The sequence below is a fragment of the Buteo buteo genome, chromosome 2, assembly GCF_964188355.1.
Source record: "Buteo buteo chromosome 2, bButBut1.hap1.1, whole genome shotgun sequence".
Lineage (NCBI taxonomy): Eukaryota > Metazoa > Chordata > Aves > Accipitriformes > Accipitridae > Buteo > Buteo buteo.
In genome coordinates this window covers 43896230-43922564 of record NC_134172.1, presented here as the reverse complement: position 1 = coordinate 43922564, position 26335 = coordinate 43896230, and the positions used below count along the sequence as shown (strand labels likewise).

General features: G+C 36.6%; 1 protein-coding gene across 2 annotated transcripts in view; it reads left to right on the top strand.

The window, feature by feature from the left end:
• TOP2B (DNA topoisomerase II beta) overlaps positions 1-26335 on the top strand; it is a 70842-nt gene that overhangs the window by 13280 nt on the left and 31227 nt on the right. For both annotated transcript variants that reach the window (XM_075052481.1, XM_075052473.1), the window contains exons 2-11: positions 7249-7422; positions 8083-8173; positions 9519-9582; positions 10840-10985; positions 11742-11839; positions 13287-13499; positions 13581-13754; positions 19920-20021; positions 20104-20241; positions 21809-21947. In XM_075052481.1, coding sequence (XP_074908582.1) covers positions 7249-7422; positions 8083-8173; positions 9519-9582; positions 10840-10985; positions 11742-11839; positions 13287-13499; positions 13581-13754; positions 19920-20021; positions 20104-20241; positions 21809-21947 — 1339 coding nt within the window. The remainder of the gene's footprint in view (positions 1-7248; positions 7423-8082; positions 8174-9518; positions 9583-10839; positions 10986-11741; positions 11840-13286; positions 13500-13580; positions 13755-19919; positions 20022-20103; positions 20242-21808; positions 21948-26335) is intronic.

Here is a 26335-nt window from a genome sequence, read left to right as displayed (position 1 = left end):
AAACCATTTGTTAAACACAGCAGGAGAGTGGTTTATTTTGAAACTCCCTCCAGTTTTGTTTTCATGGTGGGAGGTATTCTCAGCCAGAGTTTTCTTTGGGAAAATTGCAAAATGTTTAGGTAACAATGTATTCATTGTCTATTTTTCTAAGGCAACTAGAGGCCATTATGATCCAATATATGATACCACACTACAGTCAAGTGCATGTTATCCATAGAATTACCTAGTAATTACCATATTGTACCTATAAATTTTTTGAGGTATAGCATATTTTCCTCAGAAGAGGTAGTTTTGTTTTGAACTGTAAGTGGTAGAAAATCTACCACATCCCTGGATTTCATTACTTAACCTCCCTAGGTTTTACAGCTTAATTACACTCAAAATTTACTGTCTTGTCCCACTAAATGTGCTTATCCTACACTTTATTTAAGGCAATGTAGGACACTTGGCATGTGCTTTTCTAAATTCCTACGTCCCAGGGCTGCATTTGCCTTTCAGGAGAACAATCATTGCATGTAGTAGTTTAGGAGGTTAAGGCAGAAAAGGCAAAGTGATGATAACTTCTCGTTCATATACTAATGTCTCTTATCTGTTCAGTTATACTTGTCTGCCAATCTAGAAAATGAGCTCTTTTTTGCCACCTAATATGGGGAAGAAAGAATGGGCAGACTAGAGGAAAAACGGATTTGGGGGTGGGTTTTTTGTTTGCTTCATTGTTTTCTGTTGTTGTTTGGAGATAGTTTACAGGGTGGAGGAGAAGGTGACAGTGGCCAATACAGCATTAAGACTGTGTAAGTGGGGAGAGGCATTAATGTTTTTCAGGATTTTCAACTTCTTGTCACAGTGTGAAATTCAGCTACTTAAATAGTAAAGGTTCCACTTAAAGTAAGGAGTCAAACCAAAGATGTATATTCCAGTTACAGCAACATTGAAACTGATGATGAAAACTGTGTTCTTTATTGTAGCTTTACATTTTATTGTCTATTTAGATAGGAATAGCTTTTGTCTAAGGCTGCCAAACTGTCCAGATCAAATGTGTATTAAGATATGCATGTTGAAGCTGTTTGCAGCATAAGTAACCAAACTCAGCATGGTGACTCAAAATGATTTCAAAATGCAAAGGAAGATGACATGACCCAGTTTTCATTAAAAAAAGGCAATAAAAATCTCTGACAATATGGATGTCATGCATGCTCTATTATACACAGAAATTTCAACAGAGGAGACTAAGAAAAAATAAAAAATGCAAAATGTGAAGAAAGAAGATGCCAAAACCAAACGTGAGTTCTTAGGTTGAAGGCAGACAGTAAAAGTCCTGTTGCTAAACTGTCGTCTATTAAAGGCTACTTGGGTTCTGACTCTTGAGATTGCAGAAGGAAAGAATGACTATAGCTTTCACACAGTACTAGATAAATTTATAGCAAAAACAACTCCAAAAGAGAAACTCTGCAATCATACTAGAGAAAACAGTTACCATAATAAAACATGGTTTTGGTAGCATGCACAATAGTCTTGGTGTAGTAAACTGAGCACCAACTGCCGTCAACTGAGAATCAGTATGTTTTTCCATACAGTTACCACTATGCTGTTTTGTTAAGAGTGTCTAAGATGCTAGCTACATCTGAGGTCACAGCATGAAGTGTAACTGCATGTCTATAAAGAAGGATGCACAGTGCAATAGCTTATAGCATTCCAAACTACTTAAGGATGGTCATGTTGCTGACTTACATGTATGTGGATGTGTATATCGTCACCAGTCTGGAGGGTTAGAAAGTCTGAAAGACTATCAAGAATCTGTAAAGTCTTGAATGTCACAAGAATCTTGAGAAAGCCAAACACTGTCTAAAAAAATATTTAAAATTGGCAACATTAAGATTGCAAAGCAGACCCTGAAAATTGGGTAACCTGTTAACAAACAAACAGACTTACTGTGAAGCTGAAGTCTTAAGCCCTTTGTGACATTTGGTTAATTCTCTTCAGGGCTTTTCTCATGAAACAACAGCTGGTGCTGTTTTGAGAAGTGTTATTGGAGCTCTAACAATATGAAGATATTTCATACAGGACAGAATACAAAAGGCATTCTTGAGACAATTCCAAAATATACAGAAGAGATTGTCAGTTTAACAACACTGCAGTTTAGTGCTTGCTCAGTTTAAAAAAAAAGGGGGGGGGAGCATTCCTGCTATATTTACTTGCATTTTAAGTAGTAGAAATTCAGCAGATGAAAGCACTTTAAATATTTTTTTTTTTTAAGTTACCAAGGAAAACATAATGGGAAGACTGTGGAGGATGTTCATGTCCGTAGACCTATGTCATGGATTCGGTGATGAAGATTTTCTCATTTTTGGGATGAGTTCTAAACATACTTGAACTCTAAAAATGTCCATTCAAGACAGAGGTACAGGGATTCAGAGTTGCTCTTCTGTTTCAGAGTACAGCACAGCCCAAAAGGCTTCATCTGGGAAACTGCAGTTCTGCAGACTTCTGATGCTTGCATGCCTGCATAATAACATTAGTTTGTGTAGTCGAATACTTTGTTGCTTTTGTTTTTATGCTTGTGTTTCAATAGTGTGTTAAGTTAAATAGGTTCTGAATGTTTATAGCACAAGTATTTTCTGCATACAGAAGATATACTTGGAAGATTGTACAAATTAAATTTGTCCTGCTCTATGACAATGAAACTCAAATGTTTAAGTAGAGCATACTGAAAAGGTGTTTGTGATGTCTTAGTAATAACTATAGAATTAAAGTTCTTTAAGACTACTTTTTTCCCTTTTTTTTGGTAATAATCACTGACCAGGGAGAAAAAATGTTATGCTGATCCCTTGTGTGTGTTTTTCCCCCTCTTAAATCACACCTTATCATATTCTAATTAGTGTGTTATAGAAGATAATAGACATAGCTGTCACAGGGAGTAGAGTAACAGAGATCCTTACTACTGCTGGGTTAAAGCAAATTCACTGTTTCCCAAGAAGTGACACTTCTTCAGGACTAGCTCTTTTAGGCAGCAAAGTTTGTCTAGGTGTGACCTCAGTTCTCTGTCAACATGACAACAATCTGGCAGTAGTGTCTCAACAGAAGATACAGTTTTGATACTCTATATATTTCTTACTGATAAGTTGGAAAGTATAAGCTCCTCCAGGTTGTCAGTAAGACTTTCACTGGAAAACAGAAATGCATTTCCTAGCATATTAAAGGCAATGGCTTGTAGGAATCCCTTCCCAATAATTCTATTCTGTAGTAATTTTTCACAATCTAGAGGTACTCGTTCAATCACAATAAAGTCCAAGAGTCAGTGGATTAGAAAAAGTCCAAACATTGTGGTACAAGTAGAGCTAATGGAGATAGGAAAATTGTAGTCTAAATTTATTAGGCTAAGATTTGAGTTCTTATTCTGTGTTTGTGTGTAACTGAGTTGTGATGCATGGTTGGACCCTAGTCCTCAGATGCTGTACAAGTAGAAGCTTTCTAGAGAGCTGTCTCAGAACAATCACAAGAATACAATACTGATGTACATGACAACTGAAAAACTGGCGTGTGGTAACTGCCATCATGTGCTTCACTGACTGTAAAAACCTCTTGAGGCCTGTATTGGTTTTATGTGGCAAGGTTTTGGTAGCGAGGGGGGTTACAGGGGTGGCTTCTGTAAGAAGCTGCTGGAAGCTTCCCCTGTGTTCGAGAGAGAGCGAGCCCATACCAGCTGGCTCTGAGACGGACCCACCGCCGGCCAAGGCCGAGCCAATCAGTGATAGTGGTAACGCCTCTGTGATAACATTTTTAAGAAGGAAAAAAGTTGGGAGAGTGAGAAACAGCCGCGGGAGAGAGGAGTGAGAACATGTAAGAGAAACAAGCCTGCGGACACCAAGGTCAGTGCAGAAGGAGGGGGAGGAGATGCTCCAGGCACCGGAGCAAAGATTCCCCTGCAGCCCGTGGTGAAGACCCTGGTGAGGCAGGCTGTCCCCCTGCAGTCCAGGGAGGTCCACGGTGGAGCAGATCTCCACCTGCAGCCCGTGGAGGACCCCACGCTGGAGCAGGTGGGTTCCCGAAGGAGGCTGTGACCCCGTGGGAACCCCGCGCTGGAGCAGGTTCCTGGCAGGACCTGCGGATCTGCGGAGAGAGGAGCCCGTGGAGCAGGTTTTCTGGCAGGACTTGTGACCCCGTGGGGGACCCGCGCTGGAGCAGTGTGCTCCTGAAGGACTGCACACCGTGGAAAGGACCTATGCTGGAGCAGTTCGTGAAGAGCTGCAGCCCGTGGGAATGGCCCACGTTGGAGAAGTTCGTGGAGGACTGACCCCGTGGGTGGGACCCCACGCTGGAGCGGGGGAAGAGTGTGATCAGCCCTCACCCTGAGGAGGTGAAGCGGCAGAAAATAACGTGTGATGACCGTAAACCCCATCCCTGTCCCCCTTGTGCCGCTGGGGGGGCTTGGTGGAGAAATCCGGGAGTGAAGTTGTGCCCGGAAAGAAGGGAGGGGTGGTGGGAAGGTGTTCTGAGATTTCGTTTTATTTTCTCATTACCTTACTCTGGCTGATTTGTAATAAATTGAGCTAATTTTCCCTAAGCTGAGTCTGTTTTGCCCGTGACGGTAATTAGTGAATGATCTCTCCTGTCCTTATCTCGACCCGCAAGTTTTTGTTATATTTTTCTCTCCCCTGTCCAGCTGAGGATGGGGGAGTGATAGAATGGCTCTGGTGGGCACCTGGCGTTTAGCCAGGGTTAACCCATCACAAGGCCCAAGAATTGGGAGCAAATAGAACAGTTCCATTTGAACAGGATTCTAGTGGTCTTTATGCTTGTAATTCTGTTGCTTTCTATATGAATTGCATTTGTTCTCTTCCCTCCTTTCAACACTTCTGCTTCATTTGAGAAGTATTATTTTCTTTTCCTGCTAATCACTGGTCCCTTTAGAACAAGTAAACGTAGTAAAACAGCACTAACAGAGCTATGGAACCAGTAGGTGTGCTAAGGGTGACTCCTGTGAGGTATGATGTCGAAGATGATCATAAAGTAAAGCCAATAAGGTCAGAAAGATAGAAAAAAAAGAAATATTTATATACATGTACAGTGAAACTCATCGGAAGCCTGGACATCATTCACAAAACTACTTTAATGAAATAAAATTTACCTTGCAACTATTGGCAATGCTGCTTTAGTAACAATTCTCATTCCTCCTCTTCTATCAGTTTAATGTATCTATTTGCAATGTCCTGTTTCTTTTCTGCTTGCTTGGCTGATCCGTGGCTAATCTTTTTAGGGTGGTGGTGGGGGGGTTGTCGCAGTTCAAGACCAGATGACAGTGTGGAGACAAAATTAACTTGGATACCAAAACACTTTAATCACACACGCATGCAATTTTGCAACTTCTCTGTTTGGCGGGAAGTGTGATGTGCTCCAGAGAAAAATCATGAAAGTTAGTGCTGTGGTTCCAACTCTGCTGTGTGAAATCCTGGTGCAGAATTGTAGGGTCCCCTGGGTTCTTTCCGCGTCTTATTCTGGATGCTGTCAGTTACAGGACTGGCTAGTAGAGAATATTTGATTCTCATTTGGCCTGTTCATGTTTACTCATGGCCAAACAATTGGCTGTTGTCATCACCGGTGCACACAGTCTGCTTGTCCCAAAAGTTCTTGAAGTACGTGTTTCATAGCATTTCTGTAAATAAACTAGAAAAATGTGATTCTAAATCTGGAAGAGAAAGGTACTTTCCTTTGTTCTGAATAGAATGAAATGCTTTATTCCTGTGCCTGCCTGGTGGGGGGCAGGGGATGTGTATATGGGTGTGTGTAGAAAAAAAGCATCAAAGCTTAAATAGTAGAAGCTGGAAAAGACAAATTGGAATAATATGGGGAGAATTGTCCTTGTTAATTGTATGCTGTAGGTTGCGTGTTTGGCCTTTTTGAATCTGCTGAAGTTGGTTGGGTGAGTTCAGTATCCTTTGCTCCTTGTTCCTATGTGCTTATCTGCTTTCTTACCACTTGCTTTCAGTGCTATCCGAGGCTGCAGCAAAGGCTAGATAGAGAGAGTAGTGATGATACTTTCTTCTGGCTGAGAAACTTAAATGGTGACAGGTTAATCCACGGTTGGAGTTTAGCCTATGTTTACTTTATACAGGCGTTTACTGGAAACAGCTAAATGGGAATAAAATATTTACCTGAGTGGCAAGTGGGTGTTGTCCTCATTATTTGTCTGTTGATGGTTTTTACTGGTCATGTAACACCTGCTTCAAAGTTGGTAAACCTTGTGTAAGAGAGGGAGGCTATTTCAGGTATTGGACAGGTGATGACAAAATTTTTTCTGCTATGTTTGCTAGCCAGGCAAATAAATCATGTGAGTTCAAGTTAAGTTTATTGGTATTTTTAAGATAATTCTGATTTACAACTAAGAATGTATACTGTAAAATGTCATTCCTAGTGTCTTGGTAGATATGCTCTTACTGTCTCAGAATGGGACTTTCCTACATTTGATTGCTCTGAGATATTTTAACTTTTGTGTGGTTATAGTTCAATGGGAAGGAGGTATTTATCAGGAAAAATTTGCTGAAAGATGCATCAAATCCCTGTATCCTCCCCCCAAAAGTGGACTTGTTTTCTGTAACACTGCTTATTCTTCCAGTCGAGGCATTTTTCATTATCTGCAGCTGTGTTAGGCTTGAATTCTGTTTAAATTCCAATATTAGCCAATGTGATTCTCTCTGTCTTTTTTTTTTTTACAGTCCTTGGTTTATTTCGTCATAAAGCATTCTAAACTGGGATTCTATCAGGTTTAATTACTTCAGTTAAATAGACAATGTAAATTATAGCAATTGAGAAGCCATAGGAGAGGCATTACAGTGTTTCTTAAGTCCCACTGACAGAATTGTGTGACCTAAAATGTAAAAGAGTAGTTTTACTGTTATTATTCAGAACAGTATTCAGTGGTTTGGATTCAAATGCTTAAGCACAAAACGGGTCTTATAAATACTTAACCTGAGGAAGTAGGTGTCTCTTTTAATATATACTGTGGTTTCCTTATTTTGGTTTATCATGCTTAGTAAATCATTAAAGTTTCAATATGTTACAATTTGCTAAGAAACTATCATATAATCTTGACTTTTCTCTGTTGAGAGGATAGCTTGATCTTAATACATCTGAAAACATTTAAATTACATGACAAGTTTTGATTGTAATTAAATCTGTCAGGTTTTGTGTATATCTTGAGTGTGACAGCTTGAATGAATGAGGTTGATTGTTGGTGTCTTTTTTTTTTTTTAGACATTATTTGATAATCAGATCAGTGCTTCAAAAAAGGAAGACTCGGAAAGCATTAATAAAAATGACACTTCAAAGAAGATGTCTGTTGAGAGAGTTTATCAGAAAAAGACTCAGCTTGAGCACATCCTTCTCCGTCCGGATACCTACATTGGGTCGGTTGAACCGTTAACTCAGGTAAGTGTCACTAAATTTACAGTCTCAATAGTTTTTGCTGTTTTAATGAGGAAATGACTATTCTGATTAACAAATAGGCACATCTCTCTACTTTTCTGAGTATTCTGAATTATGATGCTAAAAACTTGCATGAGTAGGAATGGGTCAAGAGAAGACTTTTTAAAGCAGTGCTTGGTTCACCTGAAAATATATGCTCAGAAAATGCTGAAGTTCAGTCAAAACATAAACACACCTGTATGTGTATATATGTGTGTGTTTACAGACATGCCTATACGTATGCAAATATATATACATTTGTAAGTAGCATTTGCTCTAGGTCCCAAAATGCTTTGGTCTATTTGTTTAGGTAGAGAACAGAAAATTTAAGCTTCCTGCTGGCACTTTTTTCAGCTGTTTTTGTGAAGTTACAAATTGCTTCGAACTTCAGTGTCTATACTGTCAGAGTTCCTCACCAAGCAGAAAATAATGGCTTTTCATTATGGCAGTTTTTGTGGGTACAATTGTAATTTTTGCCAAACCTCTGCTTCTGCTTTTGTCTTGAATGACAGCAGCAATCAGATTGGAAGAGTAAAGTTCCTGAAGTAAACAGATCTTAGAGAATCATAGACTGGTTTACTAAAACAGTAAATATTTATTTTTTTTTTTTTGGTCCACATGTAGTTAATGTGGGTTTATGATGAAGATGTAGGAATGAATTGCAGAGAAGTTACCTTTGTTCCAGGCTTGTACAAGATCTTTGATGAAATCCTTGGTAAGTATTTTTAACAATAATATTGCTTCAGAGTTATGGAGTATACACTTTTCTGAGCGCTCTCAAAGCACATTAATTTGTATCTAAGTTTAAATCACAGTCTAAACTGCAGTGCATGAAAATTTTAGTGCATTCCAGCACTATAGAACAGTTTAAAGAGAGAAGAGTTCTCAGTTGAACTTCTAAGAAAGTGTAAATATTTGTTACTGAATGTCCAATCTAGATCATTCTTTGTGATCAAATTGTTACAAGATTTTTAATCTGCAAAGTTGATTAGGGCCACAGTTTTAAGTAGCATTGGAAAGAAGATTGTTCTTCTGAAAGAAGACAACTGAAAGTTGTCTTAGTGTTAACTTAGATGGTAATTTCACGAGTCATTAAAACTACCTCCTTCTGTACAGAATGATAGTGGTGGTGATGGTGATTCTTACATGGCTCATTTCTAGACTTCAGACAGTTTAAAAATGAATAAATATCATACTGCCATTTAAAAGCATGGTGACTGAGGCACAAACAAATGATTTTTAGAAAATGAAACTGCATTTAATGATTTTAGTAAAAGCACCTTGAAATATCTGATCTTCTATGAAGACCTTTATAATCTATCAAGACATTGTGCTTGGTGTTTTGGGGTTTTATGTTCATCTGTTTCATGGGTGACAAGACATGCTGAAAATGATTGTAATGTGTTTTCATGGTTAATGGCCGTAGTCACATTTCTGATTTCTGTTGTTTGTAGTTAATATACATTGGAGTGCAGTTTAATTAAATTCCGATCAAATGTTAATTTCCAGTTATCCTTCTTTTTATCCTAAACTATGTAAACTCTTAGTTGTAAGACTCACAGGCTCTTTAGAGATAACTTTTGCTGCAGTCAAAACACTCCTTAATGGATGTGACATTTTCAGGATTGGGTTTCAGTAGCAAAACGATGTGTAAACTGATCTGGTGATGCATATAATTTTCTAGGTTTTTTAACATACATGGTGTAATACGTGTAATAAATTTCCGAACAAGTACAGCAAGAGAAGAATGAAGTGCTTGGTATGTTAAGAACAGTTTTGCGAACAGGCTCACAAAATACACATCTATATTTATTTCTAAGATAGTCTAACTGCTAGAAATAGTCAGTAATTACAAGAAGGTTGAAAAACATCTTCTTGCAGATACTTGGTCATATTTATAGACTTGAGTAACAAGATACAGAATATACAAAGATATACCAGATTAAGAAACACCTAGACCATTGTAACTTGTGGTGGAATATGTATACTACCAGTTTTACAGATCAAGTAATTAATTATTGCTCCTACAAAGTGTTAATTTGTGCTGCTTTGTTTCATAGTAAATGCTGCTGACAATAAGCAGAGGGACAAGAATATGACTTGTATTAAAATATCCATTGATCCGTAAGTAAAAGCATGTTTTCATTTACTTTCCTTGCCAGTGCTATTGTAGTTCAGATTTGTACAAATGATTTTACTAAATGAAATTGGAATTTTTAACAACAAAATAATATTTTTGGAATTATTTCCATTAGCTTCATATTTTAAGATGAAAAAGTGAATTAAAAGTGGTTAACAGTAAGTACTACCATTCTGAATTTATAATAATTTGCTTTCCTAAACCACTCATTAATATTTGATTGAATGAAACTTAAAACCAGAAGATCATAAAATTCACGATTAGATGAAAGCTTAGCGGTACATAACTATAACCAGCCAGGTTACTAATAAATCATAAATACCAACCTTGAGGTTTTGTAACATAATTTTGTACCTATTGAACTTCTGTGTTAGCTCCTTTAGCATTAGGATAAGGTTATGTTTGAATTAGCTATATCACACTGAAACTGCAGATTGCAAATATGTCATTACCACTGTGTTTTTAAATTGAATACTTAAGAGATATTTTCTAATGAAAAGTACTGTGGTTAAACAGATGTTGATTGGGTTCCTTTTGTTAGTACCTTTTCAGTGACATTTAACTGAATAATAAATGTTTTAGACACCTAATCTTTAGCATAAATATTCTGAGAAGTCATTTTTCTGCAAGTTCTCAGTGCATTCTCAGTTTCTGTGGACCAATTGCTTTTATCATGGAGTGGGAGGGAAATAGTAGTGTAAATCTGCCTGACCTGTCATGATTTTGTACTCTCTAATACTCCAAAATGAAAATGCTATGCAAGAGCTACAAGTATTAATGATGCCAGATGTTGATGGATTTTGGCATTGATGCATAAAATAAGTTACAAAGTTTATCATAACTGGGAAATAACAGTTTTAAACAGATGATAACTTGGCTGTGTTTGGGTGGACTTCAAGGAAACCTAAAAAGCTACATCTCTAACTTAAGTATAATTCTATCACTAAACTTCAGGATTCTGTTACAGATCATGTTGATAGTGAAAGCTCTTCAAACAGATTTTGGGGGGTTATTTTTGTGACACAAAATACTGTCATGTATGGGCAATTGTGCTGCTTCTAAGCCATCTAATAAGCACAAAGAAGTGGGTTTTGTAATTAAAATTGATAGAGCTGTGGATAAACATAGTAAGAATATGGTCTTTTATTGTATTTCATGTAGTTATTTGAACAGGTAAAATGTATGCAGGAGTCTGTTTTCAAGATTACATTAATTGGCTTAATGTCTTCACTGTTTTATAGGGAATCAAACATCATCAGCATATGGAATAATGGAAAGGGTATACCAGTTGTGGAACACAAAGTAGAAAAAGTATATGTACCTGCTTTAATCTTTGGGCAGCTGCTAACATCCAGCAACTATGATGATGATGAGAAAAAAGTTACAGGCAAGACAATTTAACATGCTTTGTATTATTCAGTTAAGCCACTGTTTGCTTTTCAGTATGCTTTCTCTTCTTACTTTTTCTATTCTGTCTCATAACAGGTGATTACTTTGTCACCATTACTATAGCTCTTTGTTAGAGTAAAATGACTTAAAAAAACCTTACTACTTCTTTTTTTAATAACAATGTTTACAGAGAACTTTACATCTTTAATGTCAGTACTCATTATTCAGTAACAAACAACATGTTTTTGTATTTTAATTACAATGTATGCAAGCATTTAAACATTTATGCCTTTGAAATGAGGGGAAATATAAATTTAATAAATTAGGATATGATTTACTATCCTAAATGTAAAGTAACCCTAATTTAGGTCATGAATGATAGTTACTTCTGTTCTATCCCATATATTTTGCCCATATTATGATGTGTGGTTGTAGAGTGACTTGGGTCTGATCATGACCTAGTTTTCAGCTGGATCAGGGTGTTGAGGTCACTTGCCTTTCAGCAAGCAACTGGTAGATCAAAATAAGGGAATCAATGGGAGTATCCTGGCCTTAGGGGGAGGAGCAAACTGCTCATTTAGAGGCAGAAGCAGTTGCACCAGATTGGAAACTCCACCTCCGGCATCCTGTGATAGCTGTTGACATGTGGCCCAACTTTTGTCCTATACAGGAACATTTTACTTTATTGGCATACACTCTGTATATCATAAATATGGTTCTGCTGTAAAAAACTTTCTCTATGTTGTTTTTTCAGGTGGGCGCAATGGCTATGGTGCAAAACTTTGTAACATATTTAGTACAAAGTTTACAGTTGAAACTGCTTGCAAGGAATACAAACATAGCTTTAAGCAGGTATAGAAATGATCTCAACTTTTTTCCTTTTCATTGCTGTAATTATAAATCTAATATTTAACACGTTTTCCATATTTCATGAATATTCCATGAAATGAATCATTTAACATTCAAATGGATGTGTAGAGTTTGCAGGCTAGGTTAGTTCAGTCCGTAAAATTGGTACTTCTATGTATTAATTTTATTTTTTTGTAAAGTACTATCTTTCTTGGGAGCATTAGGGGGCTAAAAATGAAAAACAAATTTCTTCTGTTTAAAGTATTTACATGTGCATGTGAAAAGGAATATATTTAATGGAAACATTTTGTAAATGCTGTTACATAATTTGTCAAAAAATCTTTCTACTTGGCTGTGCAAACATGGAAACAACTATCTAGACAATTTTGTAAGGTGTTAAGAAAAAGATTTTTCAGTGTTTGTCACGAATTGCATCAGCCTAGCTGGACTTCAGCGCAAACCCCACCTCCCTCCCCATTTGAACCCATTGCTCATTGTTACCATTGTTAGCACACAGACCAAGGATTGAATGTAATCTGATCTACTGTATATAGCTCTGAGATGGCCATCTTTCCAAAAGTTTGAAGAACTTTGGTAGAGTATTAAATACCAAAGTTCCTTGGCTTGGGAGTCTTTCCCAGTTGGTGGCTTCCTTCTCTTTTTTTCTGGACAAGTATTTGATTTCTGGTTATGCTGTCATGTCACTACGTAAACAATATATTTCAATGGTTTTACCTGTCTCTTTAAAATGTAATATTTTCTGCTTACTGCCAAAAAGCAAATTAATATTGGTTTGAATGTACTTTTTGAAAATTACATGCTTTATGATTTAGATAAAGTGCTATGTTTTCCACTGTTTTCAAAAATTGTGAAAATTTAACACAACTGAACTTCGATATATGCTGTGAGTAGGCATTCTGCTTGGTCTTATAAATGTGCCTGTCGTCTTAAACTGGGAACAATGCCAAGACTCCTGAGTCAAGTCTGAGCAAGTTGGTTTGTCAAGAAGCATGCTTTGGTACACTGCACAGCCACAAAGATGTTATCTCAGAGACTACTGAGTCTCTGTACAGGGACTAATAAGCCTCTCTATAGAAGTGTGTAGTAGATTGAAAGCATTAAACTGATGGGCAATACGGACTGTTTAGCTAGCTCACTTCTATCTAATTTAGTCACTTCTGTGGTGGTCTCTATTTGCATTAGAATCATGTCCATCAATGTAATGATACCTGCATATTTACAGAAACCACAAATCTGCTGTCACCAATGCTTGTGCAAATCTTGGTAAAGCAATTAATTTTATGCATAGTGTTTTACCAGAGGAAACTTCTAAAAGCAGTCTGTGAGGCTTTTGTTGTGTACCTGTTGAAATCTTAGCATAGCTGGAAAATGGAACAGAGGAGGATAACATGTATTGTAAACTAACATCTAAAATGTTTTATTTCCAAAGACTTGGATGAACAATATGATGAAGACCTCTGAACCCAAGATTAAGCATTTTGATGGTGATGACTACACATGCATTACATTCCAGCCAGATCTATCTAAATTTAAAATGGAAAAACTTGATAAGGATATTGTGGCCCTCATGACAAGAAGAGCATATGATTTGGCTGGGTCATGCAAAGGAGTCAAAGTCATGTTGAATGGGAAGAAATTACCTGTAAGAGCCTCATTTGAAATATTTTAAGTGTACTGAGTATTTGATGTGAAGAATAGTAATTGTTATCTGTATTACTCATAGGTAAATGGATTTCGTAGTTATGTAGATCTTTACGTAAAAGACAAGCTGGATGAAACTGGAGTTGCACTCAAAGTTATTCATGAAGTTGTGAATGAACGATGGGATGTGTGCCTCACTTTAAGTGAAAAAGGGTTTCAGCAAATCAGCTTTGTAAATAGTATAGCTACCACAAAGGTGAGTAGTTATATTAAATGATAAAAAATATAAATGATAAAAATGTGTGTTAAGGTTATGCCCAGTCAGATATTTGATAAAAAAATAAATCTGGGTTACTAAAAATAAACAGGTGAGATAATCCTTTGCATGAGAGGATGTGGCAGAGCAATTGGATGCAATCAAAATACATTCATAGCAGTATTTCTGAATATGCATTAGTTTTTAAAACACTAGTAATCATTATCAGTGATACTGATGTCTTATGTGAGCATACATGGTATTGATTAAATATCACATGAATGGAATTTTTTTATTCCTTCCTTTTAAACACATAATAAAATAATTCTGAAGTTAAGGTAAAAAAAATATACAAACCCCTTTAAAGCTAGTAGTAGCAAGTTTTGGAGGGCAAAAATGGCTTCTGGTGTTCTTGAAAAAATGGCTTTCTATTCATGGCTTTATGATGTATAAAACTGGCCTGAAGTGTTGAGATTAATTTTCATTTATTTGTGTTTCTAGGGCATCTAGGTGTTCTCTCCTCTTATTAGCAACTATAGCTAATATATCATAGCAAATCTTCAGTTATGATAAAGCAGCATTATACTCAGCATACTAATGTACAGTCTTGTAACTCTCATTTATGTCTGTTTGGCATGGCCCAGGTTTAGGGATCTGAGATCCACCGTAGTGAAAGAAGGTCTTAGTCATTCCTGCTCTTTACAAATTGCACCAGATGAGTGATATAACAACAGTAAAGTAATTCTAGTCATTGGTGAGGCTGTTTTTAGGGAATCTTAACCATGAGCTTCCCAAAAGATGAGAAAGAAAAAATTTGTAATCAGATACTTAAAAAACCCTCCTTGCTCAGATCTCTTCTAAGAGTCAAACAGAAGAAAATTCTAATGGTAGCATAAGTGGTTCATAAGCACCAGTGATTACACTAAGTGAGGTCCATAGTCAGGCAGGTGCCCAGAAATATCAGTGTTAATCTCCGTGGTAGACAATGTGTAGTCAGTGTTTTGGTGATACATAATTTTTACTACATAACTTCTTCCAGTGTAATTTTCAGTGTAGCTGAACCAGCATTCAGTGGTAAGGGGGATTTATTTCATCATAGAATATTTACTTTCCAAGTGTGCATTTTAATTAAATGCTTATCTGATACTTGTCAAAACTAGGGATAACATACGTATCTGGCAGTTGAAAGGTTAAAACTTAGTTTTAATTCAGGCCTCTTTATGCAACATAAAGAAGAAAAATAGCATGATCTTAAAGATGTATACAATACCTTTGTGAAGAAGCTGGCAATGTAGAGAAACTTAATAATGTGTGATATCAGGTTAAGAAAATGTATTTGAAAAAAATGAATACTTATTGACTCCTAAGTTAAATATATTGCATACGCTTACTCAAAAGATTTTGAATTTGACTTTTTTGGATCAATTTTCACCCATCATGCAGTTACACGTACATTGTTATATATTCTTTAAGAAAATTCATAGAAAAAGTACTGTGTATTCTTCAAAGGTAAGTGTTGTAATTTCTAGTTTTTCCCACTCTCCCAATCCATGCCTTATGTGTGTGACTGGATGTGGAATGTTCGGGCCGGTGAACCACCTCACCAGCAATTGATGTGCAACTACCCACTGATGAGACATAATGGCTAGTAACTAACTGCGTCAACTGCCTGTCCCCTTATCTGCTAACAGGTGAGGAGCTCATTTCAGCTGTTTTTTGGTTATTTATCGCTGTTTGCTGAAAGCTTTTCATTTCTGTTTCTGGATAAATTTCACCCAGTCGTAACTTCCCTTCCACCTTTTTTAAACTTGCTTTAAATTCCAAACAAGTTTTTTTTAGGTTGACGGGCGTGTAGAAGGTCAGGCAGTATGTTGAGGCACAACTCCCTTGTTTTGTTCTTGTAAATTTGTTACCTTGGTCAGGTCCCCATTTATTCACAATTTTGCCACAGTAGACCACCACAGAATTCGACTTCAGGCTCTGAGGCAGCATTTGAAAGAATGTTTGTAGCTATTTCAGTTGTGCAGGTAACTTTAGTGAGGCTTGTATATAAACTGATTAAACGTTGTCTTCTTAAGTTCTGAATTTCAAATACTGGCTGTAGTAGAAACTTCAGTTATTAACATAGCGATCTAATGATATTTTTAATATGGCGGCACTGCTGACTGAAATATTACTAATCATTTTAGCAGAAATGCTCAAGCTAATGCAGATGCAGTGTCAGATAGTAGACTTGGGTGGAGGGAGCATCCCAACCTGTTAAAATTTGCTGGAGTTCAGCAATATATTAAGAACGATTCTAGACCTTGATGTTTTCAGGTTTATTCAAATAAAATAAATATAATAGAAAACAAATGCAAAAGAAAATAGGATTTTATTTGTATAGCTAATTAAATGAAGACTTCAAATTTATAATTAGCTTCTGAATTTGTTTGCCATATGAACCATTTATCTGTCAGAGGCTTACCTCAGAATTAATTGAGGCCGTTGTCTGTTGATGACGATATGAATAGAATGTATATGGGTGCCAGTCTAAGCTTCATTTTTAAGATTTCAGTTGTTACCATTTCATTAGGTGTCAATCATAATGGTTACCTCCTGGGAAAAGAAGGTTATGCAGTTTTAGTGCTCTTTCTCATAATACAGTAGTCATAATAATCACTGACAGCCCTCTAGATTTAGAGGGTATTTTTCTTTTTCTGTCTTGTATTACAATGTACTGACAGTTGGGGCAGTTATAGGCTGTTATGCTTCTATAGTGGGTAAATGTGCCACCTACTGGTGAGATGGTTGAAAGGTTCCCAACTTTGAGCTCTGAACATCCCTCACTCATTGCTACACACTAAGAATGGACACAGGAATGGGGAACTGTTATAATAACTAATATCTTCTAAGAACAAGAATTGCTGGTAAGTAGCTATTTTTTGATATGTCAGATGTTAGCTTTAGCAAAATATTTGAAGTGTTAAAATTGAAGAAAAAAAAAATTGTTGAAGTTGTAAATGCAAAAATATACTGAGATATTCTCATAAGCATAAGTTTTCAGTAATGTGATGAGTAAAAGTAATGCATTTTAACATTGCCATTCAAATGTGGAATGTTTTTGAAACGTGTAATTTGATATTTTCCTGTAGTAGCTTTTCTTTATAGTTTGGAGATGGATTTATTTTTCTTTAAAGTGGCAGGATATCAGTGTATCACCTTCCACTTGAACTCCCCCTGTGCTGAAACTCTGTCATTCATATGTGAATGCAAACTGTTGTGTTTTAATTTTGGTGGGTTTTGGCTTTGGGGTGGTTTTGTTTGTTTGGGTTTTTTTACGAAGAAATGCCATGAAAAAATACTTGTATGTATGGTGCTTCTAAAACACCCTAGTGGTTTGTGTTGCTGTTTAATAGGTGACTCTAGAGACTGACAGAAACCACAGATGGTTTCTTTGAAGTGCGAGTGCTGGTTTGGTTATGACTAATAATATTTACCATCTTAAGCCATTTTTCTAGCTCCTCTCTCTTTTTTTAATTTTCATGTCTACTTTCTACACAAAGTTGAGAACATAGCTACCATCTCCCATCAATTCAACCACTTTACATCTTCCTCAGTCTTTTCAGAAGCATACTCTGCCTTAAAATGTAGAAGCCTAACTTTTGTTTTTTGCTTCCTGGTTGTTTGCTCTTTCTTTTCCTCTGTCTTTTTGGCTGCTGTTTTTTTCTTGGTTTTGTTGTCTTCCATTTCTTATTTCTTATCTATCCCATACTTCCTCATGTCCATCAAAAGCTTTTTTCTCCTTAGTGCTGTTTTTAAAACAGCTTTAAAGAAGGAGGTGTTTTTTTTTTTTTTGTTCATTACCTCACGATGAATGTCTCCATAGACATGTTTTCTTTATTTTGTCTGTCCTAATGCAAATTGTTCTCAACAGGAACCGTTATTTAGTCTGTATTTTAGTAAGGCACTAATTGATATTAAGCAGAGGTGATCTTCTCTTTAAAATATTGAGTGTTGAGTTAGGTATGTTTTAATTGTATAGGATATGCCTGCATCATTCCATTCTTTGTTACAAGATAATAGATTTTAGTTAAAGTATTATTAATTTCTATAATAGCCACTAGAATTTAACTTTTTATTATTGTTTGTACCTTTTTATCTATATGTTTAAAGGCAGGCATTTTAATAATAAAAAATGCAAACAGCTTTCAGATATCCAGGGTTTTAGGACCATTCATATTTTTGACATCTTTCCAAAGAAAGCATGCTATTTTACCTGTAAGGGAAGTTGTGTCACCTTGGACTTGTAAATATTTAAACATATTTACCACTGTTGGTTTAGGCAATTTCAGTAGTCATTGTTCCATAGAATTAAAGACTACAGGATACATACCTTCAAATACTATTTGTTCTTCCTAATCTGGAATGCTTTATCGATGATACAAGTTTGTGCTGTTTTAGTCTACACTAGTGCTTCTGATTCAGATTACTTCTGCATTGTAGAATATACCTCATAATTGTTAGGTTTCTTTTACACATGTAAATCAGTGGTCATTGTTAGGATGTAATAGATCTGTAATAGACCTTTTTTTTCCAGAAAGCCTACATGAAATGCCTTTATTTTCCAAGCAATTAAATCTCAAAATTACTTGTCTTCTAGCAGTATGTTTGGGGTTTTTTCTGTGGCTGATTTAAAGTTTAAGTCCAAAGAGAATTGTAGCTAGAGAAGGTGATAGAAGCTTTGGGGCATCTTCTGAAGGTATTCAAATGCTTAGTGCTTCCCTATTTAGACTGAGTTTCATCAATAGTAAAACCACAATTTAAAGATTGAAAATAATCTGTATTTTCCTCACCCTGCCCTATTGCAAAGCATGAGTTATATATGGCTTCTAAAAGGTAACTTTTCTGACTTATGTACTTAAACTTTGGAAGTAATAAGTATTTCTTCCTCAGGGTCTGTTGCACTAGGGATTGTAGTTGGGAAGTGAGTACATTGCCTCTGCCAGAAGTTTTCTTGCAATAATGGCTTCACTTGAAATATGTAGTTGGGAAGGCCTTAAGCAAGGATAACCAGTACTCAGACTCCCCCTTTTTTCTAGGGTAAAGGACAGAATTGTGATAGGCACTGTGAATGTTTCACTTTCAGCTGTTATGGTGCAACGGAAGAAGAAAATCCTATCTATTCTTTCCTTTTTTTTTTTTTTTTTTTTTTCTGTGATGATGCAAGAAATTGCTTATAAGTCCTTTTTTCCTTCCGCATTTGGGCAGTGACTGTAAGGGAGTACAGCTGACTACTCTTGTTTGCTACAAAACAGGTGGCGACATGATTATGTAGATACAAGTTACAGCCGTGAGGTCTCCTAAGGGGTTGATTTGCCAGCTTATGGTTAACTGCATGCTCTGTATGTATCTTTTGTTGCTACATCAGGTATGAATTTGGAGCAGGTTTAGCCTCTGGTGAGTTTTAAGGAGAACTGCTCATCATTTCTTTAAGGTTATCTTGCTCTGTTCTTTTAGAGTTTTCTGGATCTTGTGCTTGGCTATTTGCAGTTTGCTCTCCATTTGCCCTTGCATAAGCCTCAGGCTAGCAAAGAGTGCTAATAGCATTTATTCAAAGTTTTCTGTAAACTCACAGCTAAGAAAAGGTGAGATGACTTTTGGGAAGGAATAGGTGTGGATGTGGTGTATCTGAGGGTGAGCTCTTGAACAATTTTTTTGTTTTTATTATGAACCAAATGGGGAAAGTTTAGTTTGAATGAATGTGTGATGTTTTTAGTCCAGGGTTATTTATGTGCCTGTTAAAAAGATACCTCTTGACAGCCATGTGGTGTTGCAGATACCATCACAGTGCTACAGAGTAATTTTGTGCTCTGCCATACTCTTAAGGTTTTGTATCCTTTTACAAGCTGTAAGCAGCTACATTTGAAGTCCACCACTGTACAGTGAATGAAAGGTCTCCAGCGTCTTCTGTTCCATGTAACATCTGTCATTCTCACTTGTGTGAAGACTAAATGACATGAAAGAGAAACTTGAAAACGAATTTTCCTTTGTTATGCTGCAACTTAATGTGTATGGATTTCTAAATTTAAGGATTACTATATGGCTAAAAGCTATTAGGAAATTCAATGGTTTGTGGTTTGTTTTTTTTTTTCTTTTTTTCTTTTTTTTTTTCTCCTCATTAAGGGTGGTAGGCATGTTGATTACGTGGTGGATCAGGTTGTGGGCAAACTGATAGAAGTGGTGAAAAAGAAGAATAAAGCTGGAGTTTCAGTGAAACCATTTCAGGCAAGTAACTTTATACAAAAATATTGAAAAAGATGAATGTGGTAATTTTTGTGGAGTAAATTGGTTTCTATGTTCTCAACAGGTGAAGAATCATATATGGGTTTTTGTTAATTGCTTGATTGAAAATCCATCATTTGATTCCCAGACAAAGGAAAACATGACATTGCAGCCTAAAAGTTTTGGGTCCAAGTGCCAGCTATCTGAGAAATTTTTTAAAGCAGTAAGTAAAGCTTTTTTTTTTTTTTTTTTGTGTTTGTGTGTGAAGCAGGAATTGACATGCTGGATCGAGTGTATGTATGTTATGTAGCAGAAGATTAATTAGTGCATTATGGTGGTCTGGTGACATTAGTATACTATGAAAATGGGATGGAGGAACTTCTGTTCATTTGCTGGCCTTCATAATGGAAGCAGTGACTGTGTTTTGGCTGTTGCCCTGGTTTTAAAAGCGAGCTTCACCTGATCAGCTCATTTGTTGGAGATTCTGGTATTTATTTTGGTGAAATGAATTTGACTCTTAAAACCTAAGCGTAGGCCTTGACTAATTTCTTGTGTTAAAATATTTTTCTGAAGTTCAGAATATTGTCTACCTTATTCTTTGATATCAGTCCTATTCTCTTTCACTGAAGTGAAAAGAGAGGGAAGGAACATGTCACATTTACTTACTCTTCCAGTAATCAAGGAAATGCAAAATTGTGGCTGTAGTATTCAAAGTGATGATTATTCTTGGGCAACAAGTTTAGAAATTTTGGCTGTAGATGGGCTAAGAATTGTTACTCTAAATGAATGTGTTAGAGGAAAAACCTCTACCATGTATTTCTACTAATACATTTTTATACAAGGAAGGAGAAGTGGAATTCTGTTGGCCAGAACTCATTATACTAAGTCCTATTGAGTGCCAGTAGCATAAATGGAACTCCAGTAGTAAGGAGAATGATGCCACTGCTAATACTCTTGGCATAAAAACTTAACTTATTGTATAGTAGTTTATTCTTCTAATTCTGTGTTACTGGTGGCATTCTTACAGAACTTACAGGAAAAAATGACACAACACAATCTTGTATTAATTCTTCAGATATTGTTATATAAGTTGTATTTCTATCAGTAGGTTTGATTTACAGTGTTTCTAATGTTCTCAGAAGTGAACACTGATCTCCAGAAGTGTTAAATATTCAGCAGAATCTCTAACCAGTGAGTGCTGTATTATGCGGGATATTAAGAAGCCAAAGTTCACAGCATTTTGTTCCACCTGTATTTTCTTTTGATGCAAAACCAAACCTAAAGCAGTTTTAGTTTAGAAAATATGCTATATGCTATTTTTGCTGGAGGTGTTTGTTTTTTTCTAAATGTTATCAGTTTCTCCAGTGGTTGATATAGAGCCTTATTCTTAAATGCTTTTGGTTGTCTTTCAGCCATTTTCAGTCATTTCCAGAGAAACTTAAATGGTCATAAATATCCTGTAAGGCTACGTTTTGCTGTCAAAGTCCAGGAAGCAGGTGCTTAGCACCAAAAATGTCTTAGCATACCAACCATACAACATCAGATAACCTCTTATTAGGTCTCAGTCCTCTTTAAAAGCAGCTGTGTGAGTGTTGTGTTTTGGTTTTATGTGCATAAGATGCTAGACAGTAAGGTATGTGCTAATTTCTTGACCTTTTATATGTTGCAATTTTTAAAATCTAGAGGGCTTTGAGAAACAGTGTTAGGTCAGTGACTTAAAATTGAGATACAAGAATCTGCTGTGTGAAGCTTTACTTTTCTCATCCACAATTCTGATCTGTTGCTTATAGGCCTCTAACTGTGGTATCATAGAGAGTATTTTGAATTGGGTCAAATTCAAGGCGCAAACTCAGCTGAACAAAAAATGTTCGTCAGTGAAACACAGTAAAATCAAGGGCATTCCAAAACTGGATGATGCTAATGATGCTGGTAAGAGCATGTATTTTTAATGTCTTGAATATTTCATAGATTTTTCACAGACATCATCATTTCAAACCTGACTTTATTTCTCATCCTTATTTATATTTTTTAATAAAAATCCTTCTAGGTTTCTAAACTTTCTAGAGCTAGAATTAAAGCATGATGGTTTCTAAACTTTCTAGAGCTAGAATTAAAGCATGATGGTGGGTTTGATATTAGGAACACCATCACCTCTAGGGAGGAGAATTAATAATGCTGAACAAAAGCAGCAGTCTAGTTTCATATTGAAAGAGCACATATTTTCTAATTGTGGTTTCCAACTAGAAAGTGTTACCAATATTCTATTTTGGAAGTGACTAGTCTTCTTGACCTTTCTAATACCAAAAGATCAGAATCTTTATAGGGTCACAAGCTATAGGAAGTAGATCACGTGTGCAGACCTGAGGGAATGGTTTAAGAGACTTTTTTAATGAGACTTTAAATGCCGTTAGGTTCCTGCCTGGGAATACAGGGCAAACTGGCAATCTCTGCTGGCTTGCTTCCTAGCACAGATAGGACTCAGGATCATCTGGTGATCTTTGTGCCAATAGCAATGGGATGGGAGTTGTCCTTGGAATTATTTGAGGGGCACATATAACTAAAGAGCTTGAAATGTTGCCAGTCTGTGCTAATGTTGGTTGATTTTTAATACATCATTATGTTAAGCAAAGATAGAGAAACTGCAATGAAGTAGATAGGTGGGTTAAGTAGGTAAAAGCATGTAAGACTGGTAAAGAGACTTTTTTTTCTTTTGAGCTCCAGTGTTCCAGTGTTTTGATTCCTTGGGCTCAGGTTGAGGTGTTTTTTTGAGTTTTCTTCAGTATTTTATTACTTTTCTAGTTATTCAGATGTCATGTTTTGCCTCAAAAGTTGATAATCATGTCTCCTTTAACTACTGTTTTACTTGTGGAATTTGTATTCCTTAGTCAGATGCATGTTCCTAGTATTTTTCTTGCCTAGAAGAATGTGTGCTTGGAGAAATGCTGTGCTTTTATGGATATCATGTATAGTGCTCATAAATAACATAATGAATGATTTTGGATACACTTTCTTCATAGTTTTGTTTTTTTAAGCTCTGCTTTGGAGACTAGGCTTCAAAATCACTTCTCACTAGGTTTTTTCACTGGGCTCAAGGGGAAGGAAGAACTTCTAACAGGGGAGCTAATAAAATACTATGTTGCCTTTCACCCTGAAACTTCCCCAACTAAGGAGGCATGTAGGGATTTATTTGGGCTCAACACTGATGCTTAAAGTTTTGCATGGCTTAGATCTGTGTTACCCAGGTATTTCTCTGCTGCCTAGTTATTCTTACATGGGGAGCAGGAACTCTGCATCTTGCAAGGAGACTTACCGAGGTATTGGTTTATTGAAGATCTGGAACATACAGATTTCTCACACTGAGGGCATTGCACATTTGGAGTGGACACACAGGAAGGCAGAGAGGCATTCAGTTTCTGAATACAATATATGTTGTCAAATTCACACTTGGCCTGACTTTCTAAAGTGTTTGTCACAGTTTAACCCCAGCCAGCAACTTAAGCACCATGCAGCCACTCACTCACTCCCCCCATGCCTGGTGGGATGGGGAAGAGAATCGGGGGAAAAAAAGTAAAACTCATGGGTTGAGATAAGAACAGTTTAATAGAACAGAAAGGAAAAAACTAATAATGATAACAATAATAAAATGACAATAATAAAGGGATTGGAATATACAAGTGATGCACGATGCAATTGCTCACCACCTGCCAACTGATGTCCAGTTAGTTCCTGAGTAACAATCCCTCCCAGCCCCACTGCCCCCAGTTTATATACTAGACATGACAGCACATGCTATGGATTACCCCTTTGGCCAGTTTGAGTCAGCTGCCCTGGCTGTGTGCCCTCCCACCTTCTTGTGCCCCACCAGCCTTCTTGCTGGCTGGGCATGAGAAGCTGAAAAATCCTTGACTTTAGTCTAAACACACCTTAGCAACAACTGAAAACATCAGTGTGTTATCAACATTCTTCTCATACTGAACCCAAAACATAGCACTGTACCAGCTACTATGAAGACAATTAACTCTACCCCAGCCAAAACCAGGACATGTTATATATACCGGCACAGATGTTTTAAATTGGAGGACCGCAAATAATACATTTAGTAAAAAGTTCTTTAGTCCTTTATTTTTGAAGACTGAAGGTACCATAGGGATCATCTGTTTGCTCTTGAAAATCAATAGGAATTTTTTGTTCTTTTTGCACAAGAACTAAGCTGATACTATAATCAGGGTCTCTGACCTCAATAAAAAGCTCCTTTCATTAAGAAAGGGAAGGCTGAAGATGATACAGAAGAGTGGCTCCTTTAGTGTAGCTGAGTGTCTGTTGGTTGCTCTGCTCTTGAGAACTTGTCTTGATGAACTTCAGTTGGGGACTGCATCTGACTGAAAACTTGATGAAAAGGAAGTCCTGGTGCCATGAGAATTCTTTAATGAGTACACAGACAAAACACTGTAGAACTGTCCATCTTTCTTTCTGTCTTTGGGAGCTTAATAGAAAGGATGGGGGATTCTCAGGGTCAGGTGAGGTAAGGACTCTACGTGCTCTTTCTGTGTGTGAGAGGTGATAATCACTTCCAGGTCCAAAAAATTCAACTCTTTGCTATATGAATGTTTGCTATGAATGTGCACATGACTAAGCACATTGTGAAGACTTACACAGTTACAAGTACTCTTTTCAAAAGAATTTCGGACGTCTCCATAAGCTGGAGAAAAGGTTTAAGCGATGCATGAAGATACAGTTTCAGGGAGATTGCTTCAGGACATTCATACATGTCACACAGAGGTTATCTGTAATCTGGCAGCAAAATACAGTAGTCTTATGTGATGTAGTTGTGTTTCAGGACAAATAACTATTTGTAAGGATGCCAAGAATTACACTTTCATAAGCACCCAAATCAGATGAGGGAACATGGTTGGCTTTGGTTTCTAATAGCAGGTGCCAGTAGTTGTTAGAGTGAAGTAGTCCAGTGCAGCTGGGAGAGAATAGTGTCTGGCCACAAATTTGTCTGGCTTTTAATTCTTCCTGTGGTTTTTATATTTTATTTTTACTTCAAGAATGAATTTGTAGCTGAGGTCCAGCATCCACAGGTTTCTTGGGTGCCAGGTATCACTGAATTCTTTAATCAGTACTGGTTAATGCTTGGGAATAGGAGAGAGGTATATCTGTACAGTGATGTACTTACTGCATATTTCCTTCTGCACTGAAAAGAATGAGTCCTATACCTGATCATTCCTGCTTTCTTGAGATCTTGATGAGGTGTACATAGTTCTGTGGCTTCTTGGAGAAGAGGTGGAAATGAAAGGAAAAATAAAGAACCAGGAATAGGAATATATGATTGTAAGGGAGCAGCTAGATTATTAAATCTGGTGAGGTATAAAAGCATTCTTTGAACCTGCAAGTTCATGTAGTTTTCTTTTTGAGTTCTTTAAAGCTGTGTTCAGGAAAATACCCGGCACATTGTGTGTCCATGAAATTAATTGCTAATGATTGTATCCATTCCAGAAGAAAGTGCACCTGAATGATATTCAAATATGTTTTTTGCAGTTCATTTAGGGAAAAAAAATTGCTGTCATGTATTCTAGAACAGCAGACTAGTATTTTTCTTGGTATTTGGATTCCACTCTGCTGATAGCATGGTAGCTATTGACACCTTTTGATACAGTGTGAATAGCTGCCTAATTTAGATTATATTAAGCCATGTGTCTGATGCAGAAGACCAAAGATGTTGAATGTAAGTTTTGTGTAATAGAAAGTATGGGGTTCTTTTTACGTACCCGGTAAAGGCAAATCAAAGCACCTATTTTTAAATGCCAATATATTCAAAACTATCTTATTAACAGTAGGTGAGACTCAGCCAGCTTGAATTTTTTTGCAGTCTTTCCTACCACTTGGCCTTGATAAAATAGCAAAATGGCTTAATGAGCATTTGCACCCTTGGAAAAGGGTGGGTTCCTTGTTTGAACCTGCTTATTATTTAGAACATCTATTCAACTATTGCAGTTGCAATATATAGAACATACATGTCATACCAGTTTTGAGCACGCTGGATACACAGGCATCTAAGTGCAGTGTGTCTTGTAGAATCAAAATTACACTATTAGTAAAGATTTGTTTTTTCAGTTTGAGAAATTTCTGAGAATGTATAATAAGTGCAAACATTCTGATCTTTTGAGCTTTTCTGTCAAGTTTTTCTTACAGTTGCCTGGCTTCAGCCAATGGACAATAAAAAAAGAACCCCCCCAAAATGTAATTTAATCAGTTACATCTGAAAATATACTGTGAGGAAAGGGGAAGTGCAGAATGGGGAATAACTCCTATAT